The sequence below is a fragment of the Salvelinus fontinalis genome, chromosome 38, assembly GCF_029448725.1.
Source record: "Salvelinus fontinalis isolate EN_2023a chromosome 38, ASM2944872v1, whole genome shotgun sequence".
In the NCBI taxonomy this organism is placed as follows: domain Eukaryota; kingdom Metazoa; phylum Chordata; class Actinopteri; order Salmoniformes; family Salmonidae; genus Salvelinus; species Salvelinus fontinalis.
In genome coordinates this window covers 11,212,908-11,231,284 of record NC_074702.1, presented here as the reverse complement: position 1 = coordinate 11,231,284, position 18,377 = coordinate 11,212,908, and the positions used below count along the sequence as shown (strand labels likewise).

Here is an 18,377-nt window from a genome sequence, read left to right as displayed (position 1 = left end):
CTTGCCTTGAGGTGCGTGCCCTCAGCCCAGTACCATCGGTGCCAACACCACGCACCAGGCTTCCTGTGCGTCTCCAGAACTCTGTTCCTCCTCCACGCACTCTCCCTGTGGTGCGTGTCTCCAGCCCAGTACCAGCAGTTCCAGCACCATGCACCAAGCCTCCTGTGCGTCTCCAGAGCCCTGTACGCACTGTTCCTTCTCCCCGCACTCACCCTGAGGTGCGTGCCCTCAGCCCGGTACCACCAGTGCCGGTACCACGCACCAGGCCTATAGTGCGCCTTGAGAGTCCAGTGTGCCCTGTTCCTGCTCCCCGCACTCGCCTAGTGGTGCGTGTCTCCAGTCCGGTACCAGCAGTTCCGGCACCACGCACCAGGCCTACTGTGCGCCTCAGCAGGTCAGAGCTGCCTGCCTGCCCAGCGCCGTCTAAGCTGCCTGCCTGCCCAGCGCCGTCTGAGCTGCCTGCCTGCCCAGCGCCGTCTGAGCTGCCTGCCTGCCCAGCGCCGTCTGAGCTGCCTGCCTGCCCAGCGCCGTCTGAGCTGCCTGCCTGCCCAGCGCCGTCTGAGCTGCCTGCCTGCCCAGCGCCATCTGAGCCTTCCGTCTGCCCAGCGCCATCTGAGCCATCCCGCTAGCCAGTCAGGAGCCGCCAGCCAGTCAGGAGCCGCCAGCCAGTCAGGAGCCGCCAGCCAGTCAGGAGCCGCCAGCCAGTCAGGAGCCGCCAGCCAGTCAGGAGCCGCCAGCCAGTCAGGAGCCGCCAGCCAGTCAGGAGCCGCCAGCCAGTCAGGAGCCGCCAGCCAGTCAGGAGCCGCCAGCCAGTCAGGAGCCGCCATTCAGTCAGGAGCCGCCATTCAGTCAGGAGCCGCCATTCAGTCCGGAGCCGCCATTCGTCCGGAGTTACCTCTCTGTCCTAAGCTACCTCTCGGTTCGGAGCTGTCTCCTCAGTCTGATGGGGCCTTTTGTGAGGGTTCCTAGGCCAAGGTCGGTGGCGAGGGTCGCCACTCAAAGGACGCTAAGGAGGAGGACAAAGACAATGGTGGTGTCCTCGTCCAGTGCCGGAGCCGCCACCGCGGACAGATGCCCACCCAGACCCTCCCCTAGAGTTTTAGGGGGTGCGTTCGGAGTCCGCACCTCAGGAGGGGGTACTGTCACGTTCTGACCATAGTTCTTGTGTGTTTTGCTTGTTTTAGTGTTGGTCAGGACGTGAGCTGGGTGGGCATTCTGTGTTGTGTGTCTAGTTTGTCTGTTTCTGTGTTTGGCCCTAATATGGTTCCCAATCAGAGGCAGGTGTTTTGTGTTGTCTCTGATTGGGAATCATATATAGGTGGCTTGTTTTGTGTTGGGGTTTGTGGGTGGTTGTTTCCTGTCTCTGTGTTTTCTCTGCACCAGCTAGGACTGTATCGGTTTGCCACTTTTTGTTATTTTCTATTTGTAAGTGTTCTCTGTTTATCGTTTAATTAAACATGTTGAGCACTGGCTACACTGCGTGTTGGTCCGATCCCTGCTACACCTCTTCTCTTGAAGAGAAGGAAGGCTGCCGTTACATAGAGAGCCTTTTTATTTCTCTATTTGGTTAGGTCGGGGTGTGATTTGGGTGGGTATTCTAGTTTTTCTATTTCTTTGTTGGCCGGGTATGGTTCCCAATCAGAGTCAGCTGTCTATCGTTGTCTCTGATTGGGGATCATATTTAGGCAGCCTTTTTTCCACCTTTAGTTTGTGGGATCTTGTTTTTGTGTGGCTGCTTGTGAGCAGCCCAGAACTTTACGTTTCGTTTGTATTCTTTTTTTTTTTTTGGTGTTCATTTTTAATAAAGTAAGATGTACGTCTACCACGCTGCACCTTGGTCCAATCCATCTCTAAACGAACGTGACAAATTTTATGCACAGATTTGTTTACATCCCTGTTAGTGAACCTTTCACCTTTGCCAAGATAATCGATCCACCTGACATGTGTGGCATATCAATAAGCTGACTAAACAGCATAATAATTACACAGCTGCGCCTTGTGCTGGGGACAATAGAAGGCCACAACACAATGCCAGAGATGTCTCAAGTTGAGGGAGTGTGCAATTGGCAGGCTGAGTGCAGTAATGTCCACCAGAGCTTTTGCGTGAGAATTTGTTAATTTCGCTACAATAAGCCGCCTCCAATGTTGTTTTAGAGAATTTGGCAGTACATCCAACCGGCCTCACAACCGCAGACCATGTGTAACCACGCCAGCCCAGGACCTCCACATCCAACTTCTTCACCTGCGGGATCGTCTGAGACCAGCCACCCAGACTGCTGATGAAACTGAAGGGCATTTCTGTCTGTAATAAAGCCCTTCTGTGGGGAAAAACTAATTCTGATTTGCTGGGCCTGGCTCCCCAGTGAGTGGGCCTGGCTTCCAAGTGGGTGGGTAGATGCTCTCCCAGGTCCACCTGAAGCCACAGGACTCTTTTAGAAGGCTCTATTTCTCTAAGTGTGAGCATTGCGAACCGTAGGTTGGGATTTTTGACCCGGTTACATGTGCATTGAACAACACAGCAGCTTTTCGGAATGTTCTGTTATTTCTGTATAACAAACAAAAGTAGACCATGAAGTTGGCTTTTTTACAATGGGGGTCAATGGGAAAGAATGTTTGTTTCCCCCAATTTTTGGGTGTGGTCGAGGGGAGTTCCTTTATATGATGTGAATATCTGAATATCAACTGGCTATGCCAGGAATTAAAAGCAGGAAATGTACCCTTCAAAATGTGCTGTGATTTGTTGAGTAAACTCAACTGATATTACAAAAAAAGCAATTGTCTGTTTTCGCTGCATAACATGTAGAAGTTGTCCCTTTTCAGGTTTAGAAGACTGCTAAATGCTAACTCCCGTTTGTATAAGCTGGTTAGCATACAGAAATCGGTGGTGGTAGTCAGTCATTTTTAACTGTAATGCAGTTGATTGGTAACAATGACATAAACATGCATTGGGTTTAACATCCATACAAGCATTATATTAAGATTTCTACCTCAAAATAGTGTGAAATACACATGTAAACAATAGCCTAAATGTAGGATCATTTTCCTGGGGAGCAATGAGGAGACTCAGGATCTTTTGCCCACGGCCCTTTCCCCCACGCGTTTCATGGCAATTCCATTGCTTAGGTCGAGTTCGATTGACCTCTTTACGGCATCCATCAGTTGATAGAACATTCCAAAATACCATGGAAATTATTGCATCACAATACCAGGCAGTGATTGCGAGTGTACCCATGAGAGTTTACCAGTCAAATTGCCAAGGTTAGAGCGTCCAAGCCCGTTCTATTCATTCTATTTCTATGAAACTAACTCCATATAAAGAAACAGAAATGCCTGTACACACAATGTTGCCCAGATCACAGAAGGAGCATGGTCAGGTAAAACAGAGCAGATGGAAACACACAACCATATATATACACACACACACACACACACGCCAAGTGTGACACAGAGTAGTGGTTTCTCACCTTGTCTGGCTTCTTGTACACAGCTGGCCACTGAGAGCTGTCATCAAAGTAGAGCAATATATTCTGACAGCATCGCGACTAGAGAGGAGAGAGAGAATGAGAGAATGGAGGAGGGAAGGAATGGGAAAAGGGGGCCTAAGATTAATACCAGACTGCCTCAAAGTCTGCAGACCACTAACAGCAACCGGAGGAACACAGAAAGGAGGACAGAAATAAAAAAGAGGAGGATAGGAGAGGATAGAGAGGAGGAGAAGAGAGGACAGGAGAGGGTAAATGTATGGAGAATATAACAGGAACAGACAAAGGTAGATACAACTACCAAAGACAGAAGGAGTGAGGAGAGAGATGGACATAGAGGAAAGATGATGAAGGATGAGAGAGAGAGAGAGAGAGAGAGAGAGAGAGAGAGAAAGAGAGAGAGGGGGGGGGCTGGAGAGAGCGAGAGAGGGAGCTGGAGAGAAACAGAGAGAGAGAGAGAGAGAGAGAGAGAGAGAGAGAGAGAGAGAGAGAGAGAGAGAGAGAGAGAGAGAGAGAGAGAGAGAGAGAAAGAGAGACTCACTAAGAGGGAGAGTGCCAACAATACTGATGGAACAAAATAAAAAAAGATAATGATAGATAGGGGGTCAGTTGTACTATAACCTGACCTTTTGGTAGCGGAACCGGAAGTCCAGACGTCCAAAATCAGTGAGAAAACAGAAGCGAGTGAGGAACAACCAGTCCTGTTTAGAGTGGGGAATCAGAGAGGAGGAGGGAGAGAGGGGCATAGGGTAGAGAATGGGGAGAGAAGAGAGGGGGAGATGAAGGTGAGATGGGGAAGAGAGCAGGAAAACCTGGCTGTAATATTCAAACAGCATCATGTCAAGATACTGTCCTTCCATAAGGCACTGCAGCAGCGTATCAGTCAATGGGCTGTGCTGCAGATGTAGGCTGACAGACACCTACACAGGCTGTATAGAATTTATCATTTTAAACAACACAGAAAAGGTTGAACTTACAGCTGCACTATATCTCATAGATAGCGAGCAAATCCATAGCCATATGTCAGAGAGCAAGCCATCTGTAGTTAACAGTTAACACACTCAGCCATACAGTACCAGTCAAAAGTTTGGACACAACTACTCATTCAAGGGCTTTTGTTCATTTTTACAATGTTCTACATTGTAGAATAATAGCGAAGACATCAAAACTATGAAAAAACACATATGGAATCATGTAATAACCAAAAAAGTGTTAAACAAATCAAAGTATATTTTATACATGTTATATTGTTTAAAGTAGCCACCCTATGCATTGATGACAGCTTTGCACACTCTTGGCATTCTCTCAACCAGCTTCATGAAGAATGCTTTTCCAACAGTCTTGAAGGAGTTCCCACATATGCTGAGCACTTGTTGGCTGCTTTTCCTCCACTCTGCGGTGCAACTCATCCCAAACCATCTCAATTGGGTTGAGGTCGGGTCATTGTGGAGACCAGGTCATCTGATACAGCACTCCATCACTCTCCTGCTTGGTCAATTAGCCCTTTCACAGCCTGGAGTTGTGTTTTGGGTCATTGTCCTGTTGAAAAACAAATGATAGTCCCACTAAGGGTAAACCAGATGGGATGGCGTATCACTGCAGACTGCTGTGGTAGTCATGCTGGTTAAGTGTGACTTGAATTCTAAATAATTCACTGACAGTGTCACCAACAAAACACCCCCACACCATCACATCTCCTCCTCCATGCTTCACGGTGGGAACCACACATGCAGAGATCATCCGTTCACCTACTCTGTGTCTCACAAAGTCACAGCGGTTGGAACCAAAAATCTCAAATTTGAACTCATCAGACCAAAGGACAGATTTCCACCAGTCTAATGTCCATTGCTTGTGTTTCTTGGCCCAAGTAAGTCTCTTCTTATTATTGGTGTCCTTTAGTTGTGGTTTCTTTGCAGCAATTCGACCATGAAGGCCTGATTCACGCAGTCTCCTCTGAACAGTTGATGTTGAGATGTGTCTGTTACTTGAACTATGTGAAGTATTTATTTGGGCTGCAATATGATGTGCAGTTAACTCTAATGAACTTATCCTCTGCAGCAGAGGTAACACTGGGTCTTCCATTCCGGTGGGGGTCCTCATGAGAGCCAGTTTCATCATAGCCTTGATAGTTTTTGCGACTGCACTTGAAGAAACTTCTTTAAATTGACTGACCTTCATGTCTTAAAAGTAAGGATGGACTGTTGTTTCTCTTTGCTTATTTGAGCTGTTCTTTCCATAATATTGACTTGGTCTTTTACCAAATAGGGCTATCTCCCGTATACCACCCCTATCTTGTCACAACAAAACTGATTGGCTCAAAAGCATTAAGGAAAGAAATTCTACAAATGAACTTTTAACAAGGCACACCTGTTAATTGAAATGCATTCCATGTGACTACCTCGTGAAGCTAATTGAGAGAATGCCAAGAATGTGCAAAGCTTTCATCAAGGCAAAGGGTGGCTACTTTGAAGAATCTCAAATATAAAATATATTTTGTGTTATTTCATAGTTTTGATGTCTTCACTACTATTCTACAATGTAGAAAACAGTCTAAATAAAGAAAAACCCTTGAATGAGTAGGTGTGCCCAAACTTGACTGGTACTGTATATCAAGAGGCCTAACTTCCAGACCTACAGTACTACATTCTACATACAGTACTACATACTGCACTTCAATGTATTTTATTGTCCTAGATTGTATTGTCCTAGGCTAAAGGTGTATCCATGACTACAGAGCAGTCACAAAGGAGGAGAGGTGGTGGGACTGGGGGCTGTGCCTGGGGTATATCATATGACTGCTCAAGGACTGTGAATGAATCCCTTGTTAGGCTCAGACACACACACCAAACCTCCATTTCCCCCATTATTGTCATAGCAACTGCCACATGCTGCCCGAGTTTGCAGCTGCCATATAAACCATGAAAGTCACTACACTCTCTCAGAAATACACACTCCTTTCTACTTCCCTCTCTCTTTCACACACACACACACACACACACACACACACACACACACACACACACACACACACACACACACACACACACACACACACACACACACACACACACACACACACACACACACACACACACACACACACAACCCTGTAAATTAATCTGTGTTGCACAGACATATTAATCTAATTTTAGACCCTCCAGGCCAAACAGGTTAACGTCTTTCCATTTGTATTGACCATCTCTCTCGCTCTAGCTGTCTTTCTGTATCTCCGACCTCTTCTCTATCTGGCTGGGCTGTTTGGGGCATGACGATCGCAGTTGCTGAGCACTTCCGGCCATGCAGTCCTGTTTTACCCTGTTCTTACCCAATAAGGTGGAAATGGTCATCAAAATTGTTAAAAGATAAATAAAAAAATATTCCCCTTAAATGCAATAGTTGAACAATGGATGAAGATACTCCAAACTTTTTACATTTTAAAATTCCATCAGATAATGAATTATAGCACATAATGAATGGAGTTCTGGGATTTCAATGGGAATTCAGCTATTCAATCTATTCAATTGATTGTATGTTTTTTTCTAAGAATGCACTCATATATGAATGTTCTTACTGTATCTGGTATTTTTTTATATACAGTATATTTTGTGTTAAAATAAAGACAATTTTATGTGCGACATTTGCTCACATACACCATGTATATTTGCATCTATGAATAAATTAACATAAGAGAAGGAACAGGGCTGCAATCACCAAAAACCTGCTCTGTCTACCCTACCTGCTCTGTCTACCCTACCTGCTCTGTCTACCCTACCTGCTCTGTCTACCCTACCTGCTCTGTCTACCCTACCTGCTCTGTCTACCCTACCTTCTCTGTCTACCCTACCTGCTCTGTCTACCCTACCTGCTCTGTCTACCCTACCTGCTCTGTCTACCCTACCTGCAGTCACCTGTGTTGTCTACCCTACCTGCGCTGTCTACCCTACCTTCTCTGTCTACCCTACCTGCTATGTCTACCCTACCTGCTCTGTCTACCCTACCTGCTCTGTCTACCCTACCTTCTCTGTCTACCCTACCTGCTCTGTCTACCCTACCTGCTCTGTCTACCCTACCTGCTCTGTCTACCCTACCTGCTCTGTCTACCCTACCTTCTCTGTCTACCCTACCTGCTCTGTCTACCCTACCTGCTCTGTCTACCCTACCTGCAGTCACCTGTGTTGTCTACCCTACCTGCGCTGTCTACCCTACCTTCTCTGTCTACCCTACCTGCTCTGTCTACCCTACCTTCTCTGTCTACCCTACCTGCTCTGTCTACCCTACCTGCAGTCACCTGTGTTGTCTACCCTACCTGCGCTGTCTACCCTACCTTCTCTGTCTACCCTACCTGCGCTGTCTACCCTACCTTCTCTGTCTACCCTACCTGCTCTGTCTACCCTACCTGCAGTCACCTGTGTTGTCTACCCTACCTGCGCTGTCTACCCTACCTTCTCTGTCTACCCTACCTGCTATGTCTACCCTACCTGCTCTGTCTACCCTACCTGCTCTGTTTACCCTACCTGCTATGTCTATCCTACCTGCTCTGTCTACCCTACCTGCAGTCACCTGTGTTGTCTACCCTACCTGCTCTGTCTACCCTACCTACTCTGTCTACCCTACCTGCAGTCACCTGCTCTGTCCACCCTACCTGCTCTGTCTACCCTACCTGCTCTGTCTACCCTACCTGCTCTGTCTACCCTACCTGCAGTCACCTCCTCTGTCTACCCTACCTGCAGTCACCTGTGTTGTCCACCCTACCTGCAGTCACCTGCGCTGTCTACCCTACCTGCAGTCACCTGCTCTGTCTACCCTACCTGCAATCACCTGCTCTGTCTACCCTACCTGCAGTCACCTGCTCTGTCTACCCTACCTGCAGTCACCTGCGCTGACTACCCTACCTGCAGTCACCTGCGCTGACTACCCTACCTGCAGTCACCTGCTCTGTCTACCCTACCTGCAGTCACCTGCGCTGTCTACCCTACCTGCAGTCACCTGCTCTGTCTACCCTACCTGCAGCCACCTGCTCTGTCTACCCTACCTGAGGTCACCTGCGCTGACTACCCTACCTGCAGTCACCTGCTCTGTCTACCCTACCTGCAGTCACCTGCTCTGTCTACCCTACCTGCAGTCACCTGAAATGTCTACCCTACCTGCAGTCACATGCTCTGTCTACCCTACCGCAGTCACCTGCTCTGTCTACCCTACCTGCAGTCACCTGCTCTGTCTACCCTACCTGCAGTCACCTGCTCTGTCTACCCTACCTGCAGTCACCTGCTCTGTCTACCCTACCTGCAGTCACCTGCTCTGTCTACCCTACCTGCAGTCACCTGCTCTGTCTACCCTACCTGCAGTCACCTGCTCTGTCTACCCTACCTGCAGTCACATGTGCTGTCTACCCTACCTGCAGTCACCTGCTCTGTCTACCCTACCTGCAGTCACCTGCTCTGTCTACCCTACCTGCAGTCACCTGCTCTGTCTACCCTACCTGCAGTCACCTGCTCTGTCTACCCTACCTGCAGTCACCTGCTCTGTCTACCCTACCTGCAGTCACCTGCTCTGTCTACCCTACCTGCAGTCACCTGCTCTGTCTACCCTACCTGCAGTCACATGTGCTGTCTACCCTACCTGCAGTCACATGCTCTGTCTACCCTACCTGCAGTCACATGTGCTGTCTAGACAGCCTCATTAATTACTGTTGTCACGTTGCTTAATTAAAAACAATGCTAATAGCAGGATACCCTCGGATTCAAAAGTCCAACACATGGTGTAAAAAAACTGCACCCCCCCCTCCCTAATGTTACAAATATTTGTTTACGCCCACAAATAACATTAACTGTCGTGAACCTGTGTTTATAAACGTGGATAACGACTTATTTTGAGGCACAGTCGAAATCAGTGGGGCTACGGGCCAGAAGGTTGATGGTTTGCTGACCACCACAGAAGAGCTCACTCTCCCTGGCGGTTTCATTACACTACGATCAGAGCTGGTCGAAGACAATGATCAGCTAGGGGGGAATTAGATTTAACATTTTGATTACATATTTATAATTATATAAAATATATGCAATTCGTTTTCCACCAACATGTTTCTGTGCCAATGCACCACACAACCAATAAATAAAGCATGCCGACTTCAGGCACTTCAATATCATGGTTTGCCTTTTCAACACCAGAATACATAGATTATGTCAATCTCAACAAACAGAAAAGACATCCCTCCTTACGTAGGTTTACCCAGTAACGAAGATTTGGCTTGACAATCTCAGATTGTCATCAAACTTTTTGGTGTTTTGTAACAGATATCTCTTGATTGGATTGATTTTATTTGTCCGTAAAAAGTATATATATACACACAGTACCCTTGTCAATTCAACGTCTGTATTGAAGCGTTAGATTCTAGGTGAGTGAGGAATAGCCGCTCGGATTGGAGAGGAGGCAGAGCACGAGTTAAAGTTTAATGAATAACTGGGCCTGTCTGGAGCATATGTTTCGGTTAGCTGGTAATTGCCGGCTTTAGGCAAATAAAATGTATTAAAAGTCGTGAAGGTTCAGACCAGTTCGTAAGTGTTTTGTTTCATTCGGAGCCCTTTTCTTTGTTTGCCACAATATAATATCCTGCTCGTATTTTCCCTATAAAAATGTACTTACTTTTGATGTTACCCTTATAAAGTTTATAAAGTTGTGTGAAGGTTTGATGTGGCTATTAGCCTATTATACTGCAGGCCTATGATATTAAGGGAGTGCGCACCGACACTCCAACTGACACCAACAGTTGAACTTGAGGTGAGGAAAAATGTTTTAGGCCTAACAGAGTTACTCCCATAACCTTACAATATAATGGTTATCTTTATAAAAAATATTAGGATAAAAAACTAACGAAGTAGACTCCTTCTGTACGTCTATATCTCTATAGCAGACGCAGTAGGCTAGCCCATCTGACAAGGATAATTAAATAATTCTGGTGTCATAGCATGCCGCCGGAATATCACTCTCTCTCTCTCTGGGGCTAGGCCTAAGCTTCTCTTCCTTTATATACATTGTTTATATTAATATCGTACAGTGGACGCCTAAATCAAATCAAACTTTATTTGCCACATGCGACGAATACAAGTGTAGAACTTACCGTGAAATGCTTACTTACAACCAACAGTGCAGTTCAAGAAGAAGAAAATATTTACCAAGTAGACTAAAATAAAAGTAATAATAAAAAGTATCACAATAAGAATAACGAGGCTATATACAGGGGGCACCAGTACCGAGTCAGTGTGCAGGGGTACAGGCTAGTTGAGGTAATCTGTACATGTGGGTGGGGGCGAAGTGACTATGCATTGTTAACAAACAAACAGCGAGTAGCAGCAGTGTACAAGAAAGGGGGGGGTCAATGTCTGACAATTTTATGGGCTTTCCTCTGACACCGCCTATTATATAAGTCTATAGGCCTAAGCATGCAATGCCCAGATGCATTTAGTGCTCAAATCTCTGACAGCTGAACCATGAGGTGGACAATTATTATTTAAGGTAAGTAAAAACCAATAAAACAATACGCTATAAAGCTTTGTAATGCTACACATCTACACACAAGGAAAGAGGCTCATTTGGCCAATATCCCTTGTTTATTGGTGACGCTGGTTGTGTGGGTGACGCCCTAATGGGTTAAGCACACAATGCATATGGATTTCTCAAATGTCCAATAAATAAAAATCTGTTCGATCTCCAAGGCATTATTAGTTGAACACCAAACATTTATGTAAATGTCTCGCTCTGTTGATGGTGGGTGCACCTAATTCAGCTGCCCGCGCACCAGGTAGGCGACGTGTTCACATTTTGAACCATTTCACGTCTGAAGGTATAAACTCTGCCTTCCTGGCAGGCCCAGGGGTAGCAAATCAAGTGCACTATAGGCCTACAACTGGCCAATCGGATGGCTCAGATGACTGTGTCTGCAGTAACGTAGCAGGCGTAAAAGAAAGCTTCAGCAAAGTTGATACTGTGAGATTTATAAACCTTAAAACCATGAATACAGCAAAGAGCTGCTGTTTTGATGAGTGAGTTCATGTTTTTACTCAGCACTGTCAACACTTTCTATTCAACACTTTGATAAGCCATAAAATGTGCATTCTCCCTACTTCCACTCACACTACAACCAGCACTGCACCTGCAATGAATGAGTAGGAAAATGTATCGATAGGCTTGCGTTGTTATTATTAGTGGCTTGGGTCTTCTTTCTTTGGTCATAGGAGTAACAAAATACATTTGTGCATGAGGCAGAAATAATGCGGTGCGACTCGAGTTTCGTCATCAGCTGGAAGACAGAGTCCCTTTTCAGTCAGTGTCAGCTGAGGAAAGGGAGAGCGGAGAGACGTTGAGAGGCAGACCCTCAGTCTGCTGCCCTCACCCTCTGCTGAGACTGACCATCAGATGCAGGCTCCATCAGCCCGGGAAAAAATAAAGCACTTTATTAAAATGTATGCTCACTCAGCTGTGCCTCACAAGTAATACAACAACTGATCTATTACCGGTGTGATCATATAGTCTTACTCAAATGTTGAAATATCATTTTTAAAAACGGTCCGAGAAGAACAACAATGCATTGGCAAGGCAATTCAAGCAAAGCCAATATGCTGTAATAATGTTTTGGGCCTATAGCCTACTGCTCAAATCTCATTACTACACTATTGTTTCATTAGGTTAATGTTGCATAGGCTTACATTTTTTAAGTAACGTAAAAAAACAATTTGAACGGTAGATCGCGGCTTGCATTTTGACTCAAAGTGATCTTGACTCAAAAAAGTTGGGACCACTGCTATAGCCTATTACAGATCTGGACAAATAATCCACCTACCACTATTGTCACTTCGGCTCCCGAGTGGCGCAGCGGTCTAAGGCACTGCATCTCAGTGCTAGAGGCGTCATTTCCACGGTAGTAACTTTAATGGGGGGGAAAACGACAGGCACAAGCAAGAGTATGAAAGAGTCGAAGGAGCCAAATTAAAGCAATCACTGCAGCAATATTTAAGTGACAAATGGATTTTGTACTCCTCAAACAGGAAATATATGGCTGAAAAAAGATCCTCAGGTGGGGTGGGGGGGGGGCATGCGCTTAAGGAACAGTAAGGGAATAGAGCCTAACAGTGTTTCTGAGCAGGCCAGTCCAGTCTAGCCCCAGTCCATGCAGCTCAGTGTAAGCCTAGCCCAGAAGGCACCTGTAGTCCTGCACTAGGCCCAGTCGGTCTCAGTGGAGAGTAGTAGGGAAACAGGAGCAGTGGAACAGAGGATGGGGTGTCAACCTTAATCCCCCTTAGTCCTCTCATTACCCCACGGCCACTGCATTGTGACGCAGAGACATTGAGTCATTGTGCGTGCGTGTGTATGTGAGGGAGTGAGAGAGAGTGTGTGTGTATGTGAGTGAAAGAGGGTGTGTGTGTGTGTGTATGTGAGTGAAAGAGGGTGTGTGTGTGTGTGTGTGTGTTAGACAGCCCATTAATCAAGTGCTAGGCCTCGATGCAGTATCCGGTCACTACAGCGGTCACTACTACTCCCTCTCTCTCTGTCCCTCTCTTACCCCTCTGTCTGTCCCTCCTTTCCTCAATCTCTCTCTCTCCCTTCCTCTTTACCTCTCTCTCCCTGTTCCTTCCTCTCTATCTCTCCCCGCTCTCGCTGTCCCTCCCTTCCTATTTCCCTCTCTCTCTCTCTCTCTCTCTGTCTTTCCCCCTCTCTCCAGAACCAGGTTTGCTTGCTAAACCTCATTAACAATTAATTACCAATCAACTATAGTCAAGTCACCCCTGGACCTCTCAATGATTCATTGGTAAGGTTAGACAATGGTGCAACACAAACACACTCACTTTCCTTAAATATAATCACAGCCATATGAAATCACAATCACACACAAACATAAATAAACTCACAAAAACCTAACCTAACCTATAATTCTCCCCACCATCACTGAACCTGATCATACCTATAATCCTCCCCACCATCACTGAACCTGATCATACCTATAATTCTCCCCACCATCACTGAACCTGATCATACCTATAATCCTCCCCACCATCACTGAACCTGATCATACCTATAATCCTCCCCACCATCACTGAACCTGATCATACCTATAATTCTCCTCACCATCACTGAACCTGATCATACCTATAATTCTCCCCACCATCACTGAACCTGATCATACCTATAATTCTCCCCACCATCACTGAACCTGATCATACCTATAATTCTCCCCACCATCACTGAACCTGATCATACCTATAATCCTCCCCACCATCACTGAACCTGATCATACCTATAATCCTCCTCACCATCACTGAACCTGATCATACCTATAATCCTCCTCACCGTCACTGAACCTGATCATACCTATAATCCTCCCCACCATCACTGAACCTGATCATACCTATAATCCTCCTCACCGTCACTGAACCTGATCATACCTATAATCCTCCTCACCATCACTGAACCTGATCATACCTATAATCCTCCTCACCGTCACTGAACCTGATCATACCTATAATCCTCCCCACCATCACTGAACCTGATCATACCTATAATCCTCCCCACCATCACTGAACCTGAACATACCTTTCCGGCTGATTTGATATGTTGTACAGTCGTGGCCAAAAGTTTTGAGAATGACACAAATATTAATTTCCACAAAGTTTGCTGCTTCAGTGTCTTTAGATATTTTTGTCAGATGTTACTATGGAATACTGAAGTATAATTACAAGCATGTCATAAGTGTCAAAGGCTTTTATTGACAATTACATGAAGTTGATGCAGAGAGTCAATATTTGCAGTGTTGACCCTTCTTTTTCAAGACCTCTGCAAACCGCCCTGGCATGCTGTCAATTAACTTCTGGGCCACATCCTGACTGATGGCAGCCCATTCTTGCATAAGCAATGCTTGGAGATTTTCAGAATTTGTGGGTTTTTGTTTGTCCACCCGCCTCTTGAGGATTGACCACAAGTTCTCAATGGGATTAAGGTCTGGGGAGTTTCCTGGCCATGGACCCAAAATATTGCTGTTTTGTTTCCCAAGCCACTTAGTTATCACTTTTGCCTTATGGCAAGGTGCCCCATCATGCTGGAAAAGGCATTGTTCGTCACCAAACTGTTCCTGGAAGGTTGGGAGAAGTTGCTCTCGGAGGATGTGTTGGTACCATTCTTTATTCATGGCTGTGTTCTTAGGCAAAATTGTGAGTGAGCCCACTCCCTTGGCTGAGAAGCAACCCCACACATGAATAGTCTCAGGATGCTTTACTGTTGGCATGACACAGGACTGATGGTAGCGCTCACCTTGTCTTCTCCAGACAAGCTTTTTTCCGGATGCCCCAAACAATCGGAAAGGGGATTCATCAGAGAAAATGACTTTACCCTAGTACTCAGCAGTCCAATCTCTGTACCTTTAGCAGAATATCAGTGTGTCCCTGATGTTTTTCCTGGAGAGAAGTGGCTTCTTTGCTGCCCTTCTTGACACCAGGCCATCCTCCAAAAGTCTTCGCCCCACTGTGCGTGCAGATGCACTCACACCTGCCTGCTGCCATTCCTGAGCAAGCTCTGTACTGGTGGTGCCCCGATCCCGCAGCTGAATCAACTTTAGGAGACGGTCCTGGCGCTTGCTGGACTTTCTTTGGCGCCCTGAAGCCTTCTTCACAACAATTGAACCGCTCTCTTTGAAGTTCTTGATGATCCGATAAATGGTTGATTTAGGTGCAATCTTACTGGCAGCAATATCCTTGCCTGTGAAGCCCTTTTTGTGCAAAGTAATGACGATGGAACGTGTTTCCTTGCGGTTAACCATGATTTACAGAGGAAGAACAATGATTCCAAGCACCACCCTCCTTTTGAAGCTTCCAGTCTGTTATTCAAACTCAATCAGCATGACAGAGTGATCTCCAGCCTTGTCCTCGTCAACACTCACACCTGTGTTAACGAGATAATCACTGACATGATGTCAGCTGGTCCTTTGTGGTAGGGCTGAAATGCAGTGGAAATGTTTTTGGGGGATTCAGTTCATTTGCATGGCAAAGAGGGACTTTGCAATTAATTGCAATTCATCTGATCACTCTTCCTAACATTCTGGAGTATATGCAAATTGCCATCATACAAACTGAGGCAGCAGATTTTGTGAAAATTTATATTTGTGTCATTCTCAAAACTTTTGGCCACGACTGTACTCTACTGTGACTTTGAGGTGGAGGAGTGAGGCTGTGTGTGTGTGTGTGACCTTGGGTGGGAGTCCACAGACAAGACTGATGTGTTGAACAGTCCCACTGGACAACACACACCCACCCACCCTATATCAACATGTCCAGATGAGTGTTGTTTCAGTCCATTCAGAGCAGTGACATGGTGTTTGAGGGAAGACACAACCCTGGTTCAGACTAACACACCGCATAAGAGAAGAGCGTATATGTCACGACTTCTACCGAAGGTAACTCCTCTCCCTGTTCGGGCGGCGCTCGGCGCTCGGCGTCGCCGGTTTACTAGCCGCCACCGATCCCTTTTTCCTTTTCTGGTTGTTTTGTCTGTGTTCCTTTTCACACCTGGTTTCAATTGCGTTTATTTCTGTGTGTATATAGGGCACCGGTTACCTGCATTATTTCGTGCGGGATTAAGCTTGTGGGTATTTTGCGCTCGTTTATCGTTGATGTTTCTTGTTCTCGTTATTACGCACGTGTAGTTTATTTTCGGAACTGAGTTTGTTCCTCCGTGCGTTTGGCACGAGGTTCTGTTTTGTTTTCACTATTTAGGCACTGTGATCTGTGGGACCTTATATAGACAGATCTGTGCCTCGACAGTATCCTGTCTCTGAGATCTACGGACAATTGCTTCGACCTCATGGCTTGGTTTTTGCTCTGATCTGCACTGTGAACTGTGGGACCTTATATAGACAGATCTGTGCCAATTTTGTATTGGTGGACTATGTATATATAATTATTATATTAAACACGCTTGTCAGTAATCCCTGCTCTCCTGCGCCTGACTCCTACACCTCTCACCGAGACGCACCTTATCACAGTATAGAGTACGTCTGGCATGAGCTGGAGATCTAATATGGATTATGTTATTCATAAGCATTTCTGATATCATACAAACACTAGTGTATTTAGCTAGTTAACTATATTATAGTTTGTCAATTTTCAATAGCTATTGATTGGAAGCCACATGATCTGATAAGAAGCCTAAGTAGTTATACATATGAAATAATTGATTGATTGAATTTATTAGGCAATTTTTTTTTAAATCCATACATAAGGGCGCTCCAGCCGGTGACGCCTCCACATACAATAAGAAACTCATCAAGGATAACACAATAAAGCTTAAAAGCTTATTTCCATTGTGGTCCTTTTGAAGAGGGAAAGGGGAAAGGGGCATTAATTATATTGTGTAGGACAGGTGTAAGCCTACTTTATGAGGCATGAATGACATGGGTTACATATCCCACCTGATCATCAAACTGTTATGCAGAAGTGGGACACTAGAAGAGCTGAGATGAGAAGAGTTATGAGAGAGCTCAGTGCACGGGATTGTCGCGGCTGGCACAGATCTTTCTGGTGCACTTTACTCTTGCCCGACCTATAACGTGGTCACTCACAGCAGGGCATGGGAACAATATGAGCACAACATCTAAACGCAGAAGGAATCAATAGAAACAGATAGATTAAATCAGATAATAGTATCTTTGATATTGATAATAGATTGATATCAGAAGACTATGTTTTATATTAATAGGCTAGTGTTAAGTGTTGGAGCACGGCTGATGTGAGATGAGGAGAACCAATAATAAACAATATGTGACGTGAGCGACAACTGACGATCACCTGTTACGGCGGGGTTACCGTTATTATATGCGAATTATGGAAGCGAGTTATTTTGGTTACAGTGTAGGATATCACCAACACCTTGCGCTATCACAAAGAAAAATAAATGCTAGAAGGATTTGCAAGGCACATTCTCGTAAACATCCACAGCTTGCTTCTACCGGTTGGTGAGAGCCACAAACAGAGCCAGAACGATGTAGATAGAAATACGCTCACTATGACACGCATAGAGATGCGCACAAATACAAGGCAGTATGGACATCCTGTAACATCTTGGAGGAATTGCTTGATTTGGAATAAAAATGATCAGGCAATTTCGGAGCGCGTCACACTCGCAATAGAATATAAACATGGAAGGGCTTTAGGCTACATGAGAAGGCGCTGACGAGTCTAATAATGGTGTCATTGTCACATCTGATAAATTAGGTATCAAACACCTTACCTCCTTGGTGTTGACGATACCTCTCACGTATTTCCCCAGAACCGAGCCAACGCAGAGAACGCTGGACACCACGGCCAGGCACAAAAGTATCTCGCAAACCTCCATCTTATCCCAGAATTTCGCTACTCAGTGGTCGTCCCGGCCCCCTTCCCAATCAACTGGAATGCAGGAAACGACAGTATCGGAGAGGGAAGCAGAGAAGACACAGGGCGCGCGTTCTCGTCTTTTGCCGATGCATGTGGCCCCAATATTTCAACTGTGAGCGCGCTTTAGATAAGCGCCTCAACTTCTTCCCCACTCACTGGTAACAGAGGCAGAATGCGCGTTCTCGCTCTCAGATTGCGACACATTCAAGAGACAAACATCAATCATTCACGTTTAAATTAATTTGTTACCTATCTGGTCAAACATTTTCGATGAGTGGGGTTTTCACTCACATTATAGGCCTGTTGTTCACTCTTAGCTTAGGCCTATAGAATTGAACAAGACTAATAGGCTACACCTCCTAAAACTACACAAATTAATGTAAATCATCACACCAAGGATAGGCTACATGATTTTCACATGTTCAGATAAAAGTTTAATGAAAGTATTTATGTTTCTTTGTAATTTTGTCTTGTCTGGTTT

At 45.6% G+C, this 18,377-nt stretch overlaps 1 protein-coding gene across 2 annotated transcripts in view; it reads right to left on the bottom strand.

The window, feature by feature from the left end:
* LOC129837743 (transmembrane protein 145-like) overlaps positions 1–18,060 on the bottom strand; it is a 38,186-nt gene extending 20,126 nt beyond the window's left edge. The window contains exons 1-3 of one of the 2 annotated variants that reach the window (XM_055904160.1): positions 17,751–18,060; positions 4,109–4,183; positions 3,465–3,542 (exon numbers count right to left, since the gene is read on the bottom strand). In XM_055904160.1, coding sequence (XP_055760135.1) covers positions 3,465–3,542; positions 4,109–4,183; positions 17,751–17,855 — 258 coding nt within the window. In that variant the 5' untranslated portion in view covers positions 17,856–18,060. The remainder of the gene's footprint in view (positions 1–3,464; positions 3,543–4,108; positions 4,184–17,750) is intronic. The other variant, XM_055904161.1, reaches the window with a different exon arrangement.
* Between the last annotated feature and the right edge of the window lie 317 nt (positions 18,061–18,377).